The 25,286-nt window shown below is 41.9% G+C and overlaps 1 protein-coding gene across 3 annotated transcripts; it reads right to left on the reverse strand.

The window, feature by feature from the left end:
* Window positions 1-4,487: 4,487 nt before the first annotated feature.
* On the reverse strand, window positions 4,488-16,603 carry E2F6 (E2F transcription factor 6). Of its 3 annotated transcripts, none has more exons than XM_050315291.1 (7): window positions 16,370-16,601; window positions 11,065-11,113; window positions 8,966-9,182; window positions 8,506-8,665; window positions 7,378-7,491; window positions 5,995-6,142; window positions 4,488-5,168 (listed from the first exon to the last, which is right to left on the reverse strand). In XM_050315291.1, the coding sequence occupies exons 1-7, from the start codon at window positions 16,433-16,435 to the stop codon at window positions 5,002-5,004; spliced, it is 921 nt and encodes a 306-aa protein (XP_050171248.1). In that variant the 5' UTR covers window positions 16,436-16,601; the 3' UTR covers window positions 4,488-5,001. The 3 variants fall into 3 exon arrangements, with proteins under 3 accessions (XP_050171248.1, XP_050171250.1, XP_050171249.1); XM_050315292.1 differs by having other exon boundaries at window positions 5,026-5,261; window positions 16,370-16,603; XM_050315293.1 differs by lacking the exon at window positions 11,065-11,113.
* Between the last annotated feature and the right edge of the window lie 8,683 nt (window positions 16,604-25,286).

Consider the following 25,286-nt stretch of genomic DNA (forward strand, 5'->3'; position numbering starts at 1 on the left):
GAGCCGAGGTTATCAACCCACGATCCTTTGTTGTGGTTTGCAAGTCTCCAAGTGTAGCAAACTTGAGAGTTTGTTGGCTCTGAGAGGCCCCTCTGAGGGAGACGCTGGTCACAGATTGCTGTGGTCCAGGAGTCTCACTCTGGACCATTGTTTATAGAGTCACAAGAAAGGTGGCATTAGTCATAATAATTTTCCATCCTGACCACAGTTCAGGTCAGCTTTCTTTGAAAGTTTGATAACAAAAATATTATTGCACTTAGGTCATTCTTTAGGCAAGAAAAGTAAGTTTCATTAAAAAGCAGGAGTTCACTAGACAACACTAGTTCCTGGGAACAGTGTTTCTGATAATCCCAAGATGACCTGAGCCCAGGTGCTGTTCATCAAGGCTGAAGTCTAACCAGCATTTCTCAGATCACAGTTCAGCCTAGGCGAGGAGGGAGGATGCACCGCCACAGAGGTCTAATAAAAGTCAATGAAAGAGTAATGATGTGCTGAGCTTCGATCTTTCGAGTTTGCTGTTACAGCTTCTAGGATTGTCTCCTACAACCCCATCCCTTAATCTAGAAGTGATTGCCAACACCACCTCATTCACGGGTCACACAGCGAGAAGCTGCTGTCAGCCTATGTTCACATGGCAGGTGCCCAGGGAGCAGCTCCAGGCCCTGGGATTGCCCACTGTCCATCTGCAGAGGGTGGCAGGGGGGGAAGGAACCATGCACACCATACACAGGCAGGACCAGGCTTCCCTTTTTCTCCAAATATCATTAAGACTGATGATCTGGATGAGGGGATTGAGTCCACCATTAGCAAATTTGCAGATGACACCAAGCTGGGGGAGTGTCGATCAGCTGGAAGGCAGGAGGGCTCTGCAGAGGGACCTGGACTGGCTGGAGAGTTGGGCTGATTCCAACAGGATGAGGTTCAACGAGGCCAAGTGCCGGGTCCTGCACTTTGGCCACAACAACCCCCTGCAGCGCTACAGGCTGGGGACAGAGGGGCTGGAGAGCAGCCAGGCAGAAAGGGACCTGGGAGTTTGGATTGGCAGGAGGCTGAACATGAGCCAGCAGTGTGCCCAGGTGGCCAAGAAGGCCAATGGCATCCTGGCCTGGATCAGGAACGATGTGGCCAGCAGGAGCAGGGAAGTGATCCTTGCCCTGTACTCAGCACTGGTGAGGCCACACCTGGAGTGCTGTGTCCAGTTCTGGGCCCCTCAGTTCGGGAAGGATATTGAGGTGCTGGAGCAGGTCCAGAGAAGAGCAACCAGGCTGAAGGGACTCGAACACAAATGCTGTGAGGAGAGGCTGAGGGAGCTGGGGTTGTTTAGCCTGAAGAAAAGGCTCAGAGGAGACCTCATCACTATGACTCCCTGAAAGGAGGTGGTAGCCAGGTTGGTCTCTTCTCCCAGGCAGCTCTCAGTAAGACAAGAAGGCATGGTCTCAAGGTCTGCCACAGGAGGTTGAGGTTAGATGTTAGGAAGAAATTCTTTATAGAGAGGGGTAATCAGGCATTGGAATGGGCTGTCCAGGGAGGTGGTGGATTCTCCGTGCCTGGAGGTATTTAAGAAGAGACTGGATGTGGCACTGAGTGCCATCGTTTAGTAACTGTGGTGGTAGTGGATCAAGGGTTGGACTTGATGATCTCAGAGGTCCTCTCCAAACCAGCTGATCCTATGATTTCCTTCAGAACACGTTTTTTTACAAATGTGTATCCCAATCCTTCAGTGAACATCCGTGTGAGAAGCCTCATGTAGATTTATATAAGCTACGCAACATCTCACAACATGCTTCTCACAAATTACCAGTGACAGATCAGAAGTGGAACCAAAAATAGCAGATTCTTGTTCCAGATAAAGACTTCAGCAGTTACTGAAGTCCCAGCATGGTGCCAGAGCCCCCCAGGATCATGGAACACAATGGTTTAAGGCTTGCAGTCAGCCCCAGCACATCAGGAGCCAGCAGGCAAACTTTGCCACTGACAATGACAATAGCTAAAGTGACTTTTGAAATCAGTGTAATTTAATTATGCTTATTAATGAGGCTCTTCACACACAACAAAAAGATAATTCAAAATGAAGAAATTTGCTGGCTTTTAAGGCCTTTCCAATAGCTAATAATTTGAAGGACTCTTCTCTCTTCTTTACTAATCACATTATTTAAAACTGCAGTTCATATCTGAAAACTGACGAGTGATTTCCCACACCAAATGAAGGCTGAACTGGCAACTTGCAGCATTTGTTCCAGTTAGAGAGTCAGCAAACCCAGGCATTTTATAATTACGGATCTTGGCTGTTGCTGATTCATGCATTTAGATACTCAGCCATTCTTATTGAAGGGAACACAAAAACAGTATTGGAGCTTTTTAATTTATTAGAGGGTCCTCAATTAGCCAAGGGGGCTGCTTACACACACCAATATATTGAAAATGGACAGATATGGGTTCAACAAAAATAACCTTAATAACCTCTCAGAAAAAAATCAAGCATTATTATACAAATTCAGAGTAAGGTCCTATCACATTTGCAAGTGAACTTGTATTTAAGTTCAGCATCACTCACGAATTTTTCCTCTTGTCCAAGTCAAATCTTTTCAGTTAGTTAGTGCACTGAGCTTATACAGTACGTTGTTTTCCAGTGTTGCAAGTGGATAATACTGTACATAACCAAGTAGTAACAACAGTGTTTTAATCTTGAAAAGTCCATTTGTTTCACTAAAGGTGCACTATTAGAACAATAGATGTATTTAATAATTATAGTGTAATTGTCATATTACAGCTTCTCCCATTTCACTGTGACAATTGTGCAGTTAAAAATGAATTCTACAGCTAGATAACCTGTACATATGAGGGAGGAAAAAACACTAGAGATTTGTTCAAAATGAAAAATCCTCATCTTTCATTTAAATAAACTATGTTCTGCTTTTGAAGACAGATTTCCTTAACATTTGTAAGATGGTTATTTTGTAAAAATATACTTCCTTACTCTACAGATAAGACAAAGAGTAGTGGGTAAGAGAGTAGATTTAGCCTAAATATTAGGAAGAAATTGTTTACTGTGAGTGGTGAGGCACTGGAACAGGCTGCCCAGGTAAGTTGTGGATGCCCCATGCCTGGAAGTGTTCAAGGCCAGGCTGGATGGGGCTTTGGACAACAAGGACGAGAGGACATAGCCTCAAGCTGTGCCAGGGGAGGCTGAGATTGGCCATCAGAAGAATTTCCTTACTGAAAAGTTGTCAAGTATTGGAACTGGAGGACTGGACTGCCCAGGGAGCTGGCAGATTTACCATCCCTGGAGGTGTTCAAGGAATGACTGGACATGACACTTAGTGCCATGGCCTAGTTAACATGACGGTGTTGAAAGGCTGGACTCAGTGGTCTTGGAGGTCATCTCCAACTTAAGTCATTCTGTGATCTAGGGGAAAGTGTCCCTGCCCATAGCAGGGGGAGTGGAACTAGATGATCTTTAAGGTCCCATCCAACCCAGACCGTTCTAGGATTTTATAATCATGTAATAAAATCCCACCATAACACACAGCATTCAGTATTAGTTGTTAGTGCTGGAAAATTTTACACAGTTTATGGCAAACATTGTCTTGAGTTGTTGAACCAGTGTAGGGGAATCAACAGTTCTCTTCAGTACAGACCTCCATCCCCACCAAAGCACAACAGCAACGTAAAAAATCAAATAGAGTTTGCCATCTGGAAAAAAGCCAGCCACTGAAGGACAATCTTTTTGTGCAAAAAGATGCTCTTACTGTCGCTCCCAGCTTCACTGAACGAGCACGTTCCCCATTTTTACTGTGATATATGTATTAATTGTGCTCTTTGCTTGTATATATTATTGTAATGGCTCTGCCTGTAGTTTGCATTTTATAGAGACAGAAAAATAGTATCCAATACTGAAGCCCTGTATTCTGGAGCTGGAAGGTGGTAGCCCATATGTAAGAAGTCAAAATTACTTTCTAACGCCAGCTTGCACTTGGTGTTTTTCCCAATTGTGAGTAGATGCACAGTTGTTGATGGTGTGTGATCAGGAAAACAAGGACTTGGACTTCCAATTTCAACACAAACCAGCCAACACACCCCCTAAATGCCCCGAAACCTATGGTGCCACTTTTCAGTACGGGAGTGAAGTGAGCCCAAACATGGCATTTGTATAGTGACAGTTCATTCCCTTGGAAAACCCAGTATCAAAATTCTGCAGTTTTACTTTATGGATACTAAAGCTGGATGAACACAGACAGAGTCATTAACTATTTTATGTATTTTTGCAAGCTGAGCCACAAAGATGTCATGATACTCAGCTGAAGCATTGCCATATGTAAACTCTGAAAAGTGGAAGGGACCAATTTAAGTTGCTATTGATCACAACATTTCTCCTGAAAATTGCTACGGCATGGCATCACAAGATGCAGATCTGTTAGCTGCCAGCACCATGTAAAACAGATTTTAAATTTGCACATAGTTTGAAATGTTTGCAGTTACGCAGTGAATTCCAACAAAGGCAACCCAATGTGTTTTATTAGACTATTTCATATTTTTGTAAGCTTATTTTATTTCTTTGCTGTACAAAGGCAGAAATGCAAACTATCTCAATAAATCTACATCAGTAACTACCTAGACATGATACAGGTATGTACACAAACACAATTATTTAACTTCAGTGTTGATACCATAGTTCATGCAGAGCTGGATGCAAACAATGCAAACAGCACCTACACAGTGTAAGGCATAACTCTCAGGATATTTACATCTTGCTCCTTATAGCAAAAGACTTCCTCTACACCACTTCTTTGCTAAACTTGTAATTGACAATCCTGCTTAGTAGTGCAGAACCGAAAGTGCATTTCTTCATTTTATACAATCTCACACAGACTGTGGACTGTTCCAGGAATAGTTTTCCAGCCTTCATTTTTAGAAGTAATTGATTACCTATGTTTTTTGTCAATTAAAATTATTTTAGAAGGTAAAATACCCTTTTCCCAAAGGTCTGTAGATCACATGCAATTATGAAAACAAGGCTCCTAAGAGCGACTCCAGGAACTGTTGTCTTTCGACTTCGGAAGATCGGTAATCCCATGAAAGCACTCCGTCAATCCACTGCTGTTTTTTTAAAACACTTTGTAACGTTTCAGGTTCTGAAGTTTGCAGATCCAAGCAGCTTTGGAAAAGTTCTGTAACACAGGTATTTACATTCTGTATTAGATTTTTATGTTGCAATTAATCTGGCATCTCAGAAGAGTTTTTTTCTTCCCTCGGAGATCTCACTTAAAAAGGAAATTAAAAAGGAAATATGATTACTGTCACTGAAGAAAATACAATTCTGACTTAATTTACAAGCAAAATAAAATAAAAAAATGCCTAGGATTAAAAAGTCAACTCTTCCCCTCAAATATAAAGCAGCAGTGCTAAAAATAATTTCTCTTTTGTGTTCTGAGCTACTGCAATTCCTTCCACATTTATTTTTACGCCTCAACATCCTGCAGCACTGGGGCTCCTGAGAGACTGTATTCCATCCAACCTTGTTTTAGGAGATCAAAATACTACATCCCCTCTTCTTTGTCTTCCCTCCCTTAGACAGGGCAGCAACGAGCAACAGCAGCACACTCTCATTTGAAACCACATCATAATCGTCACGTAACAATCTCAGCTGAGCTGGACTCTGTAGTGCAGCAGCTGAGAACTGACACACATTGTTCCATCCACAGAGTGCAGCTCCAACAGGAAACCAGTAACGAGTGAAGGAAGGAAAAGATCAGGGAACAAGAGTGCCTTGCTGTATGTGCATGTGCCTGACTCTCTGACCTCCTGCTGCCGTGAACTAACACAACAGAGACTTCTCTTCCAGCCGTTTCCTACACTCCCACACATCTTGGCCCACAAACTGTGCTCAGAAAATTATACTTGTACAACAGTAGAGTTTACAAATTCATCAGAATGGTATGACCATCTTAAAAAAAAATACCATATGTGTATAAAAATGTAAATGGAGGACATTACTTTCGTCAGGAGGAATTGATGGTTCCGTTTCAGAAGTGACAGTATCCACATCTTCACAAGTTTTGGCACCTGGCTTCTCTTTTTCCACCTCACATAAATACACGTCAATGGGTCCTTTTGTGCTCTTCACATGCATTTGTATGTGATCCTATAAAACAGCAACTTGCATATAATCCAAAGAACACGTGCTTACACGTGCTTTATCTATTTTTGCACATATTTTGAAGGCAATAGATTAAGAACAGAAAAAATATAGGAATGATATAACTGTTTAAAATTGTTTTACTACTTCCACATATATTATGACTATTACATGCATTTGTCATTAAGCTAACGAGGTTTCATTTTTGAAGAAAATGCACTGAAGTATTTGTTTAGTCTTTCTACTAACCTTTAGATATGTGACCAAGATTTACTATGTGTTTAGGAAGAGTAACAAAATTCAAAACTTGATGAATCAACGCCACAGATCAGAAAACAAATTAGAGCATGCAGCTTTAATAACACAGCAAAGCAACTAATCCCTATCACTTCTACTACTTACCTTCAGCAGACATCATGTTGCAAGATACAGAGCAAATAAAATTTAATGGACAACTGAGAAAAGATTCTGTTCTCTCAAGAATACAGTTTTTTTAATTCTGCCTTTTTATTGCTTTAGGAAGCCTTTGGAATTTTATCTTTTTTATCTCCACTGGATGAGAGCCAGTTCCTCTTACCAGGGAAACCATTGGAAATCTATGCAGTGGAACTAAGTCTTCTTGTTCTACTGATTCATATCTCCTTTTCCAAAGATACCACCACCCTTTCTGTGCACACAGCGAGGCAAATTTGATGACTACACAACTAAGAACATTATGAAAAATGCATATGCAAAAAGAAAGCTGGATTAAAGATGCATTTGCTTCCTTCCAGAATTTCCCCTCTCAGAGCACTCCTTTAAGCAGTGTGTTCTCGGTACTTAGCCCCAGTAGATGCAGCATTCCTGGGTGCAGAGGGAAAAGGTCTCTGTGTGCCTGGAATGGAGCCTGAGTATCACACTGTGGGGTGAGGATAGGGCATGGCCCCCACCTCCATCAAAGATCTATCTAGACATGATCTGCTAGAGTGACAAAATGTTTTCTTTCTTTCAACTATACTGCACAGTTCATACCTTATTACATCTGTTCCATTCTCTCTAGCAAGACCCAGGTACCTAAAGCCCAGACACATGTATTAAGTAATGATTTAAGTAAAAAAAAATTTTGTAAGTTTCTCAGACTATTATCCCTACATCATTGTTTAGTGGAACACAAGAACAATGAACTACCAATATTTGCATGACAAAGAAAATAGAAGTTAATTACTGACTGCTGCTACCAAAAGTCAAATTTGAGAACTTACATCTCTAGGAACTGGTATTTCCAATTTGGTTTCCTCTGGAGCTTTGATTGCAATCACAATCTGTTCTTGAAATGTCTGAATGCTTCGGATATCTTGGTATGTAACATAAGCTAGTGTATACATTGGTCAAGGATTCTGTAAAGTAATTTGCTAATGAGCAGAAGCAAAGAGTGTGATGTCAACATATGCTGAGGCAGAATACCAATTCAAGAAAAGTGGTCAACAATGGTGTTAAGGTTACTTTATATTAGCTCTGTAAAATGTAGTATTAGCTAACAAGTGGGAAACAGGTTTTGGCTATTTCTAGGAAGAAAAAGGTTTTCAAAAATATATTCAAAATTAAAAAAAACCAAAATACATTTGACATTTTTCCCAGATGCTGTCATAAATCTACAAAGCAGAAGGAATATTGCACTTGAGAAACTACTTTCTGTTTCCTGATAGCATGAAAATAATTTCCTGGGAAACTACAGAACTATTTTCTTAACCAGAATAAGTAAGGTGTAAAGAAAATGGGTACATTTAATTTGAGCACAGGCCTTAACATTTTGCCAAACAAAGGATCTTAGTAATATTTTACTGTAACCTAAAGACAAAATTTAATACTTTTGTCATATTGTAAAAGAAATCCCTTTTCTATTGCCAAAACCCATCTGTAAGTCAAAACTACATTAGAAACTCTCTCAAGAGACAGAACAGTATTAGGACACAATCAACATACCATTATATCTTCTTGGCAACAAGCCACTGGCACTCCGTTTCGAGTCCACTTTGTCATCTTTGGCATCTAAGCAACTCAGTCTCACCCATAGGTCAAGACCTGCCCCGGAGAGAACTTTATAATGGAGAGAACAAGGTGATGGTCAAGGTACTAAGACCATTGCTGCACTTTGTTCTTCTGCAGGAGAAAGGTCAGCACTACCCTGAGAACAGGCTGGACTCTGCAGGATACTGCAAAGCAAAGTACATGACTGGCAAACACAAATACAAATTAACCAAAAAGTTTCCTTTTTTAAAACTCATCAAGTATTACTGCCTACCTGTGGTTTTTGCCTATGCTTATTACTAGGTATGGGAGTACTTGGAACCAAAATCATGTGTTAAAGTAATGCAAGAGCTGAAAGGATATTTTGCATTTTCTTTGTCATCTGTTAGTTCAAATATCTGATGAGCACAATTCTTGATTAATTCATCCAGAGCTTCTTCCATGGCCGACAAGTCAGAAAGTTCCTCTTTAAGGTTTTGCTGCTCTGGTGCTTTTCCAACAACTTGGTCAAGATTAGAACCTCTAAAAGAATATGAAAGTTGTCTAGTATGTTTATCAATAAAAGCCTGTTTATTGAACATCATGTGTACTAACAGAAAGTAGTCAGAAACTCTGGCATCCTCTACCCTCCTGAAATACACTTCCATGTGCTTTTGCTCTTGATACTTGTTGACATATTAAGTAATTCACACAGCCTAAAGACACAAAATATTACCTATGAAAAGTAATGTAATGTTTAAAAATACTCTCAAAGTTATAAACATTATGCAATATTGTTTGGTTTTACTGTTTCAGAAATTAGAAGTTTCAAAGCCAACTCACATCCACTGGATAAGATTCTTAGATCTCTTCTGAATTAAGTGGATTCCATCCAACACATTGGTGATATCATACACTCTTCGTTTTCGTACTCCAAGTGTTGTTGCTACTTCATTTAAATCAAGAACACCGTCTGGAGCTTTTTTGAGAAGAGCCATAAATCTTCGTGTCAAAAGCACCAAGGATGCATCAAATCGAGGCCTTTTGCCTTCTACAGTTTCTGTGAAGTTTTGATAGAATATTTAGGGTAAGCTACTACATAAGCATGAAGTATTCCTTAAAAAAAAAAGCAATAGTGATGAAGTAACAATGAAGATAAAAGTCTGGAAGCACTGCAGTTTTTAATGTTGACACTGCAAAGGCATCATGTAAAGCCTATTAGCTACAGATACCTTCGTTTGTTTGCAGTGATTGTATCTACATAGCAAGCATGCAGCCTCATGCTTTCACCATTTATGACTTCACACTGCTAATATGGATATTAATAGCTGTGCAACTGTATGAGCCATAGGACATGAGATCAGATCACTGAACGAATACCAGTGAAGCCCTCGGTTAACGATACATAGATAGTCAGGGGCACTGGCAGCAAAATGCAGCTCTATCTCTGCTCCATGACACCATTAAAATGTTTTTTCACACCCTTTTGGCCCAGATTAACCAGCAGACCTCCCAAATAACAATCAGGCATGGTTCAGGAGTCAGCATGGCTTCAGGAGTGCTTCAGCCTAGAAATGACCAATCTGTTCTGGGGTAGGAGAACTCAGTATGTGGACAAACTTTGTTTGCGCTATTTGGCCTCAGGGCAAAAGAACTGGTCATTCCATTGTTTCATTTACTAATGGAATAAATTTCTACAGACACCTTAACACCCCAGGTTTAAGAGAGATCCCTGTGCTATGTGTATCCATTACCAACATATTTGCAGAAATAGCAGAAAAGTCACTGACAAACAGCTTGTTTGAGAATGTTATTTATGTATGCAAAAAGCACAAAAAAGCATCTATTTTTGACGCACCAAAAAGACATGCTACACACACATGCTCATTTGATGCCAGAGGCAATGAAAGACTGTCAAATTCTGCTGTTACTTGTCTTTTCTCCTGTAAAGTAAACCAGGTATTTCATATCTGTGAAAATACCTGTTCATATCAAACCGTGTTCCTGAGCAGTATTCCAGTCTAATGCTTTAAGATAAGGTGAGTGTGTGTGTAAACAGACTTCCCTAGAAAATGCTCTAATTCAAATATTAGTATTTTTCCCAAGATGAATGAGACATGTACTTTTACTCATAATGTATCACACCTATTCCATGGGTGCAAATCTGTGCACTCTTTAACATGAAGTTACAGGTCCAACAACTCGGTTTCAGACTGTGAAACTGTGAAATGTGTGAAAGAATTCAACTGGTAAGAAAAAAAACCAAACCACAACAAAACCCCAACACCTAGAAATTCACTCAAGCTTGTTTGTATATTTAATAACAAAATAATAATAATGGCCAGTCTTCGCGAGCAAAGATCCGGGGAAGGTCTTTACACCTTCCAGCCTGCGCATTGGATTTTTTAGGTGAGACACAGTGTGCGCGGAACTGAGCCCACCCTTTAATCCTAAGGTTCATCTGCCAGGGCCAAGCGAGCTTGGATGGTGGCAGCGAGGTCCTCAGGACGTAGATGGATTGCCTACAGGGCTAACGAGCTCCACCTGCCCGGGAGTGGCCCTGACCAGGAATCGAACCCGGGCCTCGGCAGTGACAGCGCCGCGCCCTTACCACTAGACCACCAGGGGCTCCTTATATTTAATAATACCAGTTGAAAACCAGCATTTGCCAGCATGATGTTTCAGTTTTCTATAACTCACTTTTCCCATGCATTATTTTCTTTATAGCAGTGGGAAGGTTCATTTGCAGCAACTTTAAAGAAGAAAAACTGTGAAGAAGTATTGCTTCACATCTGTTATTTCATTTAGTGTTCAGCATTTCTCCTGCTCTGCTGATATTAGATACATTACAATTTCTCATTCGTTTATACCATGTACTGACATTGTAAAAAGCCACGAAATACTTCAAGAATAATTTTCCAACATGAAACACGGCAACTTACTTTTCACAAGCTGTGCATCTTTGTGCACATTCAGGTTGATCATTGGTGGCTGAGGAAATAAAAAAGTTAGAAATAACTGTCATGAAATGCTATTTACAGGGGAAGCTTTTTCAGAAAAAATCCCCAAATCAACTTTAAATCCTACAGCTATCACAGTGCTGACAATTCAACAGGTATTAATGTGAAGGAGTGTCACCAGACAGAAGGGATACACACTCATTAACTCTCGACAGAATTTTCAGCCCTTAATCTCAGCACATCTCTCTCTGTTTTGGAAAGCAGGAAACACCACTGAAGGCCCTAGTACTCAAGCAATGGTCACAACATGAAGAGATACCTGTATAATCTCTACAAATCCAAGCTTCATCTATTCCTTGTAGCAGTTCATATATGGAAGATACACAGCTATTACACAGCACTGCAGTTAAACGTTACAAACAAGACTGGTAGCAGAGCCTGCTCTGGGTGAGATACTAACGGGATGAGCCTAAGCAGGTACTTCATTGCACTCCTCTCCCCAGTTTAAGAACAGAAGCATTTTTAAATTCAGACTCATTACAGTTGGAAGAGACCTAAGGTCAGCTCTGGTCTAACCTCCAACTCCACACAGGAACAGCCATTAGATGAGAGCAGCTTATGCAAGGCTTAATTAACTGGGTCTTTAAAATTACAAGGTAGGGAGGCTACACCTCCCCGAGCATCCCACTTCACTGCTTCCCTGTCCCGACAGTGAAGTTCCATTTCACATCAAGCTGCAATCTCTCTGGCTTCTTTTGTTTCAATTCACAACTATTTCCTTGCAGCTTCCCATCATGTACAACTGTGAAATGTCTGGCCAGTTCCTTCAGTTCTTCTTAAGATCCTTGCAAGTACAGCATGAAGCTGTGTCGGGGTGGTTTAAGTTAGATATTATGAAAATGTTCTTCCCCCAGAGGGTGGTCAGGCACTGGAACAGGTTCACCAGGGAAGTGGTCACAGCCTGACAGAGTTCAAGAAGTTCTTGGACAACGCTCTCAGGCTTATGATGTGATTCCTGGAGTTGCCCTGTGCAAAGCCAGGAGTTGGACTCAATCTTATGGGCTCCTTCCAACTCATGGTATTCTGTGATTCTACTGAAGGGCTGCTGTAGCTTAACAAGCACCCTCAGGAGTTTATTAACAGCTTTGCTGTACTACTGGGCCTAAATCAGGCACAGCATTCCAAGAGCAGTCTAATACATGCCAAGTAAGGAAGAAGAATCACTTCCCTCAATTTACTGCCTATTCTCCTGCTAATACAGCTTCATATGCCTCAACGCAGGTGCACATTTAGCCCACCGTCCATCAGGACCCTCAGGTCTTTCCAGGGTGGCCCCCTAGCCTGTACCACTGCAGGGTACAGTGTAAGACTTCATAATTGAATTTTCAACTAGTTTTGGTTGAAGTTTATGAGGTGTCTGACGACGCCTTCCTCCAGCCCATAAACATCACGAGGAGGCATCTCACATCCTCCTCCTATGAACAGGACAGGTCCTACTGTCCCTGAGAAATGTCACTTGTAACCTGCTTCTGAGTAATATGAACTACTAACCATTCTTCTTTGATCCTGATGATTCAACCAAGGATTTTTTACTCATTTGGTAGTTTATCACATCTGTGACATCCCAACTCCAAGAGAAGAATGCTGCAGGACACTCTTTCAAAAGTCCTGCTACAGCTAATGTAATTGACATCCAAGGCTTTGGATGTACAAACCTAGACATTTCATCACCAACAGGGTAAGAGGTTGCAGATACAGCCATGTTGGCTATTCAGTCACCTTCTTCACATGCCTAGAAACAGCTTCGCAGAGAACTTGCTCCATGGCTTTCAAAGAGATTGAAGAAAGGCTGGCTTAAGCTGTAGCTGACTTCTACAGCCTCAAAAATCATGAGAGCAACCTCACTTGACATCAGCCAACTCTCTCAGGATGTATCCCAAGAGAGTCTTATGGACTTATGTGATGGGTTTTCTCAAGAGATTCCTAACTTGCCACTTTTCCATTGTTGGTTGTTCTTTAAGATACAAAGCCTAGGTGGAATCAGTTCTGAAGAGCCATGCAAGAAGGCTGAATATTGCAGCCTTACCTGTGTCTAGTCAGCAGGACTGAGGACTTCAGACTGTGATTCACCCAGACTGTGAGGATATAAAAGCCCAGGGTTTCCCTTGTTCAGGGTCTTTTGCTTGGAGGCACCACCTCGAGCTGTTATTTTGTTGTTGCACCAAGATTAAATTATTTTAAGTAGCCAGATGTGTGAAACTCTGCTATGGGAAACTTGGTCTGTGTGAGTGGGGGGTGCAGCTGTGAAGGGGCCTCAATCCCAGTACAGGTGGTGTGAGAGTGACTCCCAGAGTAGCTCCTGGATGGTCAGACGGGGAAGTTTCATTGTGACCCTCAGCATTCCTTGCTAGTTTCAACATTACAACTTTGGCTTTCCAAGCCTTATACCTACACGTCCTGACAGTTTTTATCCTTCTTCTTTATAGTCTGTCTTTGCTTTAAACTCCTCTATATGTTCTTTTTGTCCTCCCCAGAGTGCAGACACAGCTGTGCCTATCCCTTAACACATTTACTTGTCATGAGGATCAGGATGAAATGTCTCTGTCCTTATGGACCTCCACCTCTTCAGCTCCTCCAACTTTCAAAGTTGCCTCCCCTAAAATCTGAACTACCTGTTACCTGAATATGTTTAAGTCTTGAAGCCTTAAAAAGACAGAATGCAGGTTCAGTACTGTTACGATCCTTCCTCACTACACTCAGGGTCTTGACTCCACTGTTAAGGAAACTTCCCAGTCACAATCCCAACACCAGAGACTTTCACTGCTGGGACTGAAGCCCCTTCACAGTGGGTGGCTCCAGTGAGCTGACGGGAGCCACACGTGACTCCCTGCACATCCCACTCACACAGTCAGACCAGATTTCCCCTACTGTTTTGACCCCAGGTTTCCCTTAGCAGAGTCTCAGATGTCTCGTTCCATAAAGCAATTAATTCACAGCACGGTAACACAGAAACAACCCAAGCTGGTGCCTCCAAGGAGGGACCCCCAACAAAGAAACCTCTGCGCTTTTGTACCCTGACAGCCTACGTGAATCCAAGTTTCGCTCTTCCTCCTGAGTCCTCTGCTCCTGCCACCTCTCCTATTGTCCATCCACCTCACTGGCTCCACCTGTCTTTGTGCCCTTTTGTTATCCAAAAGCTCTGGTTGCTGTGTCTCTGTGTCAATTCATTTGGTCAGCACCCATCTTCATGCCCTTTCATGCCCTTTGTTATCCAGAGGGTTGGGCAGTTCATGGCCTCATGTCTCCCTAGGCTCCCACCCAAAGCTCAATTTGCAGCTTGCAAACTGAGCCACCTGAACCAGATGTGTTCCTCAACATCCACTATTCCATGGTGTAGTGGGTTGACCCTGGTTGGATGTCAGACACTCACCAAGGTCGGTTTATCACTCCCCTTCTCAGGTGGACAGGGGAGAGAAAATATACCAAAGGCTCATGAGTTAAGGACTGGGAGGGATCACTCACCAAATACCATCACGGGCAAAACAGGTTCGAACTGGGGATATTAACTACATTTATTACTAACAAAGTCAGAGCAGGATAATGAGAGGTAAAATAGATCTTAAAAACACCTTCCCATCAACACTCCCTCCTCCTCACCAGCAGCTCAGGGAGATGGAGAATGGGGGTTATGGTCAGTTCATCACAGGTTGTTTCTGCTGCTGCTCAGAGAGAGGACTCCTTCCCCTGCTCCAGCATGGGATCTCCCAAGGGAGACAGTTCCCCATGAACTTCTCCAGTGTGAGTCCATCCCATGGGCAACAGTTCTCCATGAACTGCTGAAATATGGGTCACTCTTCCACAGGACACAGTCCTTCAGGCACAGCCTGCTCCATTGTGTGTTCCTCAAGTCCTACAAGGAAATCTGCTTCAATGTGGGCTCCTCTCTCCACAGGTCACGTCCCTGCCAGGACCCTGCTCCAGCATAGTTTTTGCACAGGTTCATGTCTCTCTCTCTCTCTAGCATCCACATGATCTACATGTGGGTCTCCTCCACAGGCTGCAGGTGGATCTCTGCAAGCCCACTGACCTCCACAGGGTGCAGGCTCCACTCAGCTCTGCCACCTGGAGTACCTCCTCCCTCTCCTTCTCCACTGACTTTGGTGTCTGCAGAGTTGTTCCTCTCACACATTCTCACTCACCTCTTCTCTGGCTGCAATTACATCTGTGCAAAAACTTATCTTTTTTGTTCTTAAATGTGTTAATTACAGACTCCTTACCACCATTTCTGATTGATCAGCCTTGGCCAGCATCATATCCCTCTTGGAGCTGCCTGGCACTGGCTCTGTTGGACATGGAAGAAGCTTCTAGCAGCTTCTCCGAGAAACCAACCCTGTAACCCCCCACACACACACCCCCGGCTCCCACTACTAAAACCTGGCCATGAAAACCCAATACACACGGCCACTGCAGCCAAGGCTGTTAATAACTACCGTACGGGCCACCAGAAAATCTGTGATAGTTTGGACCTGGTTCCCTGCCAAATGCCCGAAAGTCAAAACACACATTCCTGACTTCCCTGTTTACATAAAGCCAATTCAAGACAGTATCACCCCTGGTTGACTCATCTTAACACCTAGATAAAGAAGCGCTGCCCAACACCCTTTGTTTTTTACAATCACGATCTCCAACGATAAGAAATTTTCAATTACCAGCGTAAAAACTCACGTGAACTCTTTCATGGCTGTAAGAAAATACTATCAAGTACCATTTACCCCAACTATCACGAGTAATTAGAAGAAATATAAATTTTAATAAATTTCACAAAATAGGCCTGTTTTTCGCTAACCACCTCATAGCATTACTAAAAGTAGTGGTGGCAGCTGTATATAAGATTGCCCTAACACCACAGATGTTCAGAGAAGAACAGAATACAGTCGTTGTCCATTTTTCTCAAACTCAACGTATTTTTCTCAAAACAACATATTTAGCTCGACTAAGGGGCTATTGGCAACACAGGTAAGAACACCCATCCCTTTGCACTCTAGCCCCTTTTCCCTGGCAGCCTGCTAGGGAAGCATCGCGGGAATGCCACGAGCGAGGGAAGCATCGCATGGCTCCTCTCGGGTACCACGCTGCCCGGGCCCGCCGCACCATTCCCGCTCAGGAGATGCAGGACGGGCTTTCGGCCGCCTCCTCACCACCTCCCGCGGCAGGAGCGCGGCTGCAGCGCCGCGTCCCGCCCTGTCCCCATCCCCAGGAGCGCCTCCCTGTGCCGCCCGCCATGTACCTCACTCAGACGCAGCGTGTCCGGCTGCAGCGGCCACAGGCGCTTCCACTTGTCGCGGCTGGCCATGTCCACCCGGCCCCTCCTCCTCCTCGCCCCGGCCGGCCTGAGGCGAGGCGCCGGAGGAGGGAGGGCGCTCGGTCGCCCTCACGGGGAGGCTCCGAGCCCCGGCCGGGCGGGGGGCGCGTCGGGGCCGCTCCCGCGCTCGGCGCGGCCCGTCATGGCCGCCACCTCCCGCCCCCCATTACCCATCGGCCCCCGCGGCGCGCGCGCTCGGCAGTGCCCGCCACTTTGCCGCCCGGGCCGGCCCGGCCCGGCTCTTCCCGCCCCCCTCGGGCCATCGCCCCGGTCCCATCGCCCCTCCCGAACGTCGGGAGGAAATGTGCTGAATCAATTCGTTTCCTCCCTTCTCCTCCCCGGAGGGGAGGAGGACGAGGTCTCGTCGTCCCCGCTTCCTCCTCGCCTGTGTCGGCAGCGGGAGCGCCCTGAGCCCCGCGGCGGCCAGTGTGAGCTGAGGGGAGGATCACGGAATATGCACATTTTGGAAGGGACCCACAAGGATCATCGAGTCCAACTCCTGGCTCTGCATAGCACACTCCAGTAATCACACCGCGTGTCCGAGAGTACAATCCAAGCACTTCTTGAACTCTTTCAGACTTGGTGCTGTGCCCACTTCCCAGGGACGCCTGTTCCAGTGCCCCGACACCCTCTGCGAGAAGTACCATTTTCTAATAGCCAACCTAAACCTTCCCTGACAAGTTTAGGCCATTCCCTCTGGTTCAGTCAATGGTCACCACACAGAAGAAATCAGTGCCTGCCAGTCGTCATCCCTTCATGAGGAAGCTGTAACTGCAATGAGATCTCCCCTCAGTCTTCTCCAGGCTGAACAGACCAAGTGACCTCAGCTGCTCCTCATACATCTCCCCTTGGAGAGAGGAGGTCCTCACTATTTTGGTTACTACAAGGAGGGAGATATTTTTTCCTTCAGTATAAAGCATAAGCAAGGAGAGAGCACCCTGCCCAAACATTGCTGTGCAAATATGAGAATAATTAGTGTTGTTTGTTGCCAAATAATCTGCTTCTGTCATGACTTCCAAGTACGAGGCAGCCAAAGCTGTGTGTGTCACGCATGGGGCAGACACAGAATGCCCATGTCAAGAATGAGTTAATTAGAGAGGCTTGTGTGTGAAGGGCCAGGTATGTTCCTCTTGGGCCAGACAGGAGCCACCGAATGTGGCTTGTTCAAACTCAGCCTGTCCATTTATCTCACAGCAACATCCTTTCCCCAGTGCTCCTGCCCTTTCCTCCACACTCTGATAACCTTTTTTGAGCACTGACTGACACCTTGCTCATTTGCTAACATCAGCAGTAATCTCAAAATTTCCAATTGAGTAGGTAACTTCTGTTTGTCAGGCAAAAGCATTTCTTTTAAAAACAGCTCCTTATTAAATAGCCCATCTGTTGCTTAGTTGCTCTTTATGGCAATTAACTCTCCTCTAAAACAGGTAAGTCTGTCATAGAGTACTTTTGCTTAAAGAATTTATGAACTATTTCACTTCCCCACCCACACTTCAAGTAAAATTTCCAGTCATTTCCCTTCCCAAGTTTCATCGGGTGTTGTGTAAAACTGCCAGTCTGGTATGAAGTATTCAAAGCCATGAAGAACTTTGTTCATATTCTCACACGCCAGACTGAACAGGTCAAATAACACTCCGATATTTGAAAAAATACTGAATTAGTTTTTGTTTACTAGATGTTTCATAACCCTTCCATTTAGACAATCCTTTGGATTGTGGTATGGTATCACCGATGATAGATCAGATGCCTTGACAGAGGATGGAGTTTTCTTCATAGCAACCAGTTTTCAGTCAAGTACTTGCCTGGTAATTATTGTCCTTGTAGAGAACTGTTGAACTAAGGTGACTTGTTCTGGTACTCTAATGAATTAATAAGGGTAAAAAGGGGAAAAATATGTTACAGATCCTCAAGGGCCTGATGTCTGTGTTTCAGGAGACATGAAGTCTGGAGCTGTGAATTTCAAGACGTCATGCAAATGCTGATTGTCAGTATTGCGAGGAGAGGTTAGACTGCTGCAGAAGCAGAAGGTTTTCCTGTTATGGAAGGGACACATGATTACACTGAAATGTAAAAATGCTCATTTTTGTCAGGGCAGCATAGTGCAATTGCTAACTACTCTGTGGTGATAAACTTAGTCCCATAAGAAATGAGTATTTCTCCCTCTTTGTTATACTCTGGAAGATGAATGTTATCATTGCAATTACAGATTATGTATAAACCCACTGTGATAAAGTAGGCTTTTTCCAGCTGGAACAGCAAAATGGTTTGGAGTAGAAGTCTAAGGCCACTTTAGTTTGAGGTGATGTAAGGAATGTGTCATGCAGTATAAAAGTCATTGAATAGGCTGCTCAGATATTATGAGGGAGGCTAGCAACTCATAATTTGAGGATTAGGATACATGAATTCCTGTATTAACCCATGTGGAAAACATTGCATCAACATTTAACTATGCTGTTGTTCTAGCCAGTCATAAGATCAAATCCTGTTGTTCCTGTGCTTCTCTGTCCTTGCCTGCTGATGTATCTAATGGAGCAAAGAAGAGGCCCACATGGATTCACATTCAGAAAGAGTTTTCTGTATTTACATGAAAATTAAGAAGCCTAATTATTCTTTTAAATGAAAGTAAGGTTTTGAAGTAACTCACTTGACTATCAGGAGTTTTTGCTGTGGCATTCTACAGATGAAAGAGTTTGATTCTGGTGTGCTATTACTTAGATTTTATAAAGATGATAATTAAACATCACACATTCTTTATTACTCCTGTAGATGAAAATTAAAATTATACCCCATTTACTGTTATTTTAATACATCTGAAAATGGCTGTGCATTCTTTTTAATATGTCCACACATTAGTCATATAAGACATGATTCTTAAAGTTTTGCTTATTTATCTGAATTCTTTTTTTATTGCATTGATTCTTAATGTGCCACCAGGGGGCAATAATTCCATTTCCTAAATCTGATCTTTTACCATCAAAACCTGCCAGACAGTGGGTTCAGTAACATTTTTGAGGGACTATGCGTGAAAATCAAAACATACCTTCTTAAAAATGTAATTTAATATCTTAGCCTGTATTACTTAGGCATGTAAGTTTTAGTTTTATTTTGAGCAGCTAAAATTAGACTGCTTTGTAAAAGCTTTTACCAATGAACCTCATGCAGCATATAATGGTGCAAAGTTTGGATTTCATGCAATATAGGATATTTTGTTGTTTTTATATTGCCGTTGTAAGATTTAAAAAATTGTTTTGAGTGCCACTACTTTCCTATTCTTTTTTTTTTATGTGTGTTTTTTTTTGTTTTGTTTTGTTTTGTTACACTGATATCCTATTAATATTTATTAGCCTGTATATGTGATCCTGAATTTGGGAATTATATCTCCTGACAGGTACTTATATATCCTTATATGATATGCATTTTTTCTTCATGTACATAGTAGTTCCAACATACTGCAGTTAAAGCCAAAATTGCCTTCTGCCTACAATCCTGTATGAAATGCAATCTTCCCTTTCATGATTGTAATTGGATCTTCCATTATGTGCATATGTATTGTTGAAAAGATGAGCCAGAGGAAATATCTTCCTGCAAAGGTGTAAAAGTAAAAAATCATGAAAGACAGCAATAGCTGTAAATATCTGTTTAAACTTCATGGAATTACAGAATCATCCATATTTTTGTGTATTAATATGTCTGTCTATGTAAATTTCCAAGCTTCCCTAAGGTACTCACCTCTGCATAACAATTAGGCATAAAGGTATAAATTTTTATGCTGTAAAATGTAATGACTTAAATCTGTTTCTGGCAATAGTAGACTCTTTTTTGGTGTGCTCAGCTTAATTTGACTGAAAAAAAGAATTCCTGTATACTTGGCAAGTAGTCGTCTATTAATTTAAGAAGGCAGATCTATTGTTTCTTCACTTTGTTGTAGAAATATGAGGAAGATCAAGTCAGTTAATCAGATCTGAACAGCACAGTGCTAAACATTCTTTTTTGTCATGTCCTGAATGGCACTTAGAAGTCATGGATGTGGTATCATGTTATATATGTGGGGTTTAGCTCATGATATAAACTGAAGCTCTTACTTTTTGTACCTGTAATTCAGAAAAGAAGTCATATAGATGGAAAAAGTACCCTTAAGGTGACATTAAAGGCTATGTAACTAGCAAATGCTTGCTGCATATGAACACTGGTGTGTCTTATTAAAAAGGTTCAGTGAATATTGTGTTCTTAATATGGTTTGGAAATTTGGCAGCAAGCTATCTGCCAGAGCCTAAGGGTTCTAGGCAGGTCTTAACAGAGCATGCTGGAGATTTTCATCCATGCTAAAGAGTTTAGAAACAGAAGAAGATTCCTGTATCTTTTGAGTTGCAGAGGAAGTGCAAAATTCCCTGATGTATTTAGTTTTGTCAACTCTAAATATATGAAAAAGTTGAAGTATGTTCTCATGAGATGGTTAGTTTTATATCTTGAGTTTCAAAGTATCTTTGAAGTTGATTTTTGTGGGTTTTTTTTTTTGATGTTTGGTTGGTTTTTGTTTTGTTTTGGTTGGGTTTGTTTTGTTTTGTTTTAGTTTAGGTGAAGATTTCCCCATTTTTGTATTATTTATTTGTTGGTTTTGTATTATTTAAATTTATTTTATTATTTAATTTTATCTCATAATATGAAAAAGTGTTCTATAGTATCTTCTTGAAAGTAGAGTAGCTTGCTGTTATGTGTGCACTGAGGCTTCTGATTTAGCACACTCACTGATGGTGGGATTGTCTGTAGATATATAAAAGTCATTCAAGCCTAACATGGAATTGTTTGGGTTGGCCACTGCCATTCTTTCTTCTTTCTCCCTGTCTTACAGCAGTGAGAACTTGAAATGGATGAGAAATAAAGGGCACCTGTTTGTGTTGAGGGAAGGTAGAGGAGAAAGATTTTCTGGCAAGCTTGGTTACCTGCCACTGGGAGGCAAACTGTAGGTGGATGCTGGAAAAGCAGAAACCACTGGAAAAACTCAGGTAGTCTTTTCCATTATGGAGGCATCTGTGTTCCAAATATCCATGCTGTGCTACTCTAGCCCAGTGCTTCCATGTCTCACCATGAGGGAGTAACACCCCTTGTGAACAGGTCCCAGTGTTCCAGCAAGATTAGATCACCTCCAGGCCTAGAGTATTAAAGCTGAGCAGAGTTCTCTGCCTCTGTTCTTAGCCTTCCATTCCTCTGGATTTGCCACCACAAACAAAATAGAAGGTAGCAGTTACTACTGACAGAACAAAATTATTTGCCATTGTGGAATGGCAAAATTCAGTTTTGCTATGATATATGATGAACCTTAGAATCAGAGAATCATTTAGGTTGGAAAAGACAGCTAAGAGCATAAAGTCCAACCATTAACCCAACGCTGCCAAGTCCACCACTAAACCATGTCTCTACGTGCCATGTCGGCACATCTGCTAAGTACTTCCAGGATTGGTGACTGCCTTTTCCCTGGGCAGTCTGTTCCAGTGCCTGACAACCCTTTCACTGAAGAATTTTTCCCTAATATCTAATCTAGACCTCCCCTGGTGCAACTTGAGGCCATTTCCTCTCATTCTATTGCTTATTATTTGGGAAAAGAGAACAGTACCCACCTCACTATAACCTCCTTACAGATAGTTGTAGAGAACAGTAAGGTCTCCCACAGCCTCCTTTTCTTCCCCTTGAGGTGGTTCTGATCAGAAGGCAAATTCTAAAAAATAAGAATAAATTATTTGATTGTAGATGGCAATTTATCTAATCATAAACCCTAGGAAAGAAAAAATTATCAGTTGTTACATTCTACAGCAGTGAGTTCTACAATTTTAATTTGTTTGAAAAAACAAAAGAATTTTATTTCAGATATTCTCCTCAATCATGTCACGGGGTACTCTGTAATTCCTGTGTTATGAGAAACTGGAAGAACTTCTTTTCAGTTCACTTTTTCCATATTATTTTCAGCTTCATAGGTATTTGTCAGCTCAGTTACCTATTTTCCAATTTGAAGACTCATAGCCTATTTAATCTGTTTTGTGTGGAAGTTATTTCAAATCTGTAGCCGCTCTTGTACGTTGATTTTCTGTTCTGCTATAGCCTTTTCAAATGTGATATTTGAAAGGAATAATAATGTAATTTGAAGGAAAAAAATAAAGCAAAGGGAAAAAGATTTTTTCCTCCCAATATGAGGACAGTATAGCAGTGAAACAGGCTGCTCAGAGAGGTTGTATAGTCTCCCTCCTGGAGGTATCCAAAACACAACTGGATAAAACTGAGCAAACTCACCTCATAGCTGACCCTTCTTTGACTGGGAGATTGGGCTAGACACCTCCTGGGGCCCCTTGGAACATGAATTATCTCATGATCCCACGACCAGATACACAGGCAGCGTACAAGAAGTCTACAAGTGTGGACTTAATACAGTGTCAAACTTTCGTCTTTATTCTCACTTGTTTTCCTAACACTGTGTGTGTCTTTTTGATAATTAGTGAGCATTATGCTGATGTGTTCAGAAAACTGTCTATGGTGCTCAAAACCTCTTCACTAAGTGGGCAAGAGCCGATTGTTATGCACATACAGTTGGCAGCTGCAGCAACAGCAGGGAAAAAAAGTATCAGAGGGTGATACTGTGAAGTGTGGCTTTGGGACCAACATCCCTCCATTCTTTCTGTGCTGAGTTACTTCCCTGAACCTCGACGAAAGCAGGTAGTAAGAAAGAAGGGGTTTTGGGATTGCCTGGTTCTGTGGCTACTGGTGTTGGCTGAAGCAGTGGCAAAAACATTAGTTCAAAGAGAAGAAGTGTCTGCTGCAAAGGGAAAGGATTGCACTTCATGGTGCTGGTATGTCCATTGCCATTGCTGGTACACTCCTGCACTGGAGGGACTGGGCAGAGCTGGACCCAGCTTTGGTTCTCTGACCAGTCTTTCTTCTCCCACTCTCTGGGTAGGTAACTCTTCTGGTCAGCTGCTTTTACTCTTCCACTGATCTCCAAATCTCTATGAAGTATCCATACTGTCAGCATCTCGGCTCTTCTTCCTGCCCTTAGTGCCATTATGGCTTGTTAGAACCACAAGGCAGGTATTTTCTTGCACATCCATTGATTTTAATTTATTATTACTTAATTTAACCTGTCTTTTCAATCATCCACTTCTATGAGATACTCCTGCAACTTTTCACAGTTTGTATTTGGGTATCCTGGAAAATCTTCTGTCACTTCACCGTTCTGTGCTGTACAATGTTAGATCTTTGTAACAGCAGTATTCGTGTCATCAGTCAGACACTGGTGTTCCACTCATATACTGCTCTTCTGGTACTGATGTTGGTTTAAGCTATAGGTTACATGTCTTAAGCTTATACCTAGTAGTTCAGGTGCCTTGTATGTGGCTTAAAAAACCTCTGATCCTGGTGATATGTTACTTTCAAATGATCTGTCCTTTCTAAAGCTTCCCTTGCTGATCATCAGAAAGACATTCTGACCTTCAGAAGTTGTACTGATGTGACATCTCTGGAGTGTTCTAGAAAAAGCATCTAGATGATTTTATAGAGTTATTTTAGCACCAAAATAGATGAGAAATCTGTTTCTCTCTCCTTATTTTAACATTTAAACATCTTACCAGTTTTTATTTTTAAAGTTTACCTCTTGTTAAAATAAAAACTCTGACTTAGTCCTTAGCACAGCTTAGGAGTGGTACTGCCGTCCTTATGGTTTGGTAAAGGCTATTGGAAAGTAGTCTGTATACTGGAAGTTGGTGGGAAATATTTCCATACATAGTGCAAGATGATACTAGTTTTTAAAAAGCATATTGAAGCCCTGAGGAGGCAAAGTTTTGATTCTGGCAGTCTGGCTGTCAAAAGTTATCAAGTTCAGGTCTTTACTTTGACTTGAGTTTTGAAAAAGCTCTGTACTGGCTTTGAGATGTGACATTAATTTGGATCTTTAAATTATGTGAGACACACTGAGGTGCAAATCTTTTGATCATGCAAATAGGCAGCATACCCTTTTGCTGCAGCACAACACTGTAGTTCATTCTGCATTATTGAATGCGTCAGATACATTTGGTTAAGTTTAAACAGTTTGGCAAGAGTTACCCTGTCTGTGCCTTCAAGTGGGAGAGGGGATAGAACACTCTGCTGGGATACAGGTCTTGTAGAGTAGAAGGTGGAGGAAGCTGCTTCTTTGAATCACATCCTCGGCATATGAGATTTGGCAATTCTGGATTATAATTTTTTCTCAAGTCTTAATGTCTGGGCGAAGTCGCTGAGATTATTATGACAGAGTAAATAGATTAGTTCCTTAATTGCAGTTCAATCACTTAGATTATTATTCCCAAAATGGACCAAATCTGTTGTTGTTTGCACAAGTTGCTGAGCTTGTCCTAGCATTGAATGAAGATAAAGACTGTGTTCTGATTATTTTCAAGTGGATCAAGAATTTTACAAAGATTGATCAATAGATTGCTTTGATATGGTGCATGTTGCTTAGAAAGTATCTTTTATTTGTTAGATGATCCAGGCAAGGTGAGTGTTGTTTTTCTGTCCTGTGGACTATGTTCTCCATGACCATAGATGTGTCATGCCTCCTAGTTGCTCTATGAGGGAACTAACAATGAAGAAACATGGACTAGTTTTAAGATAACTTGTAATTATTACCCCTTCACTGTGTCTGACCTTGGCTTTGCAGTAGCTAACTTGCTGCTTAATTTTAGGTACTCAGTAAAAGAGACCTCATGAAGTGAGTGTCTAATACATCTTCATACATCATTGGAGAGAGCCAGGTGCCTCTCCAGACCTCCAGAGGGAGATCCTTTCCACCTAAAGTATTTAACCTTAAGCAGACAAGATCTTT

Source organism: Myiozetetes cayanensis, unplaced genomic scaffold (assembly GCF_022539395.1).
Source record: "Myiozetetes cayanensis isolate MyiCay16 unplaced genomic scaffold, myiCay2020 scf2-11, whole genome shotgun sequence".
Taxonomy (NCBI): Eukaryota; Metazoa; Chordata; class Aves; order Passeriformes; family Tyrannidae; genus Myiozetetes; species Myiozetetes cayanensis.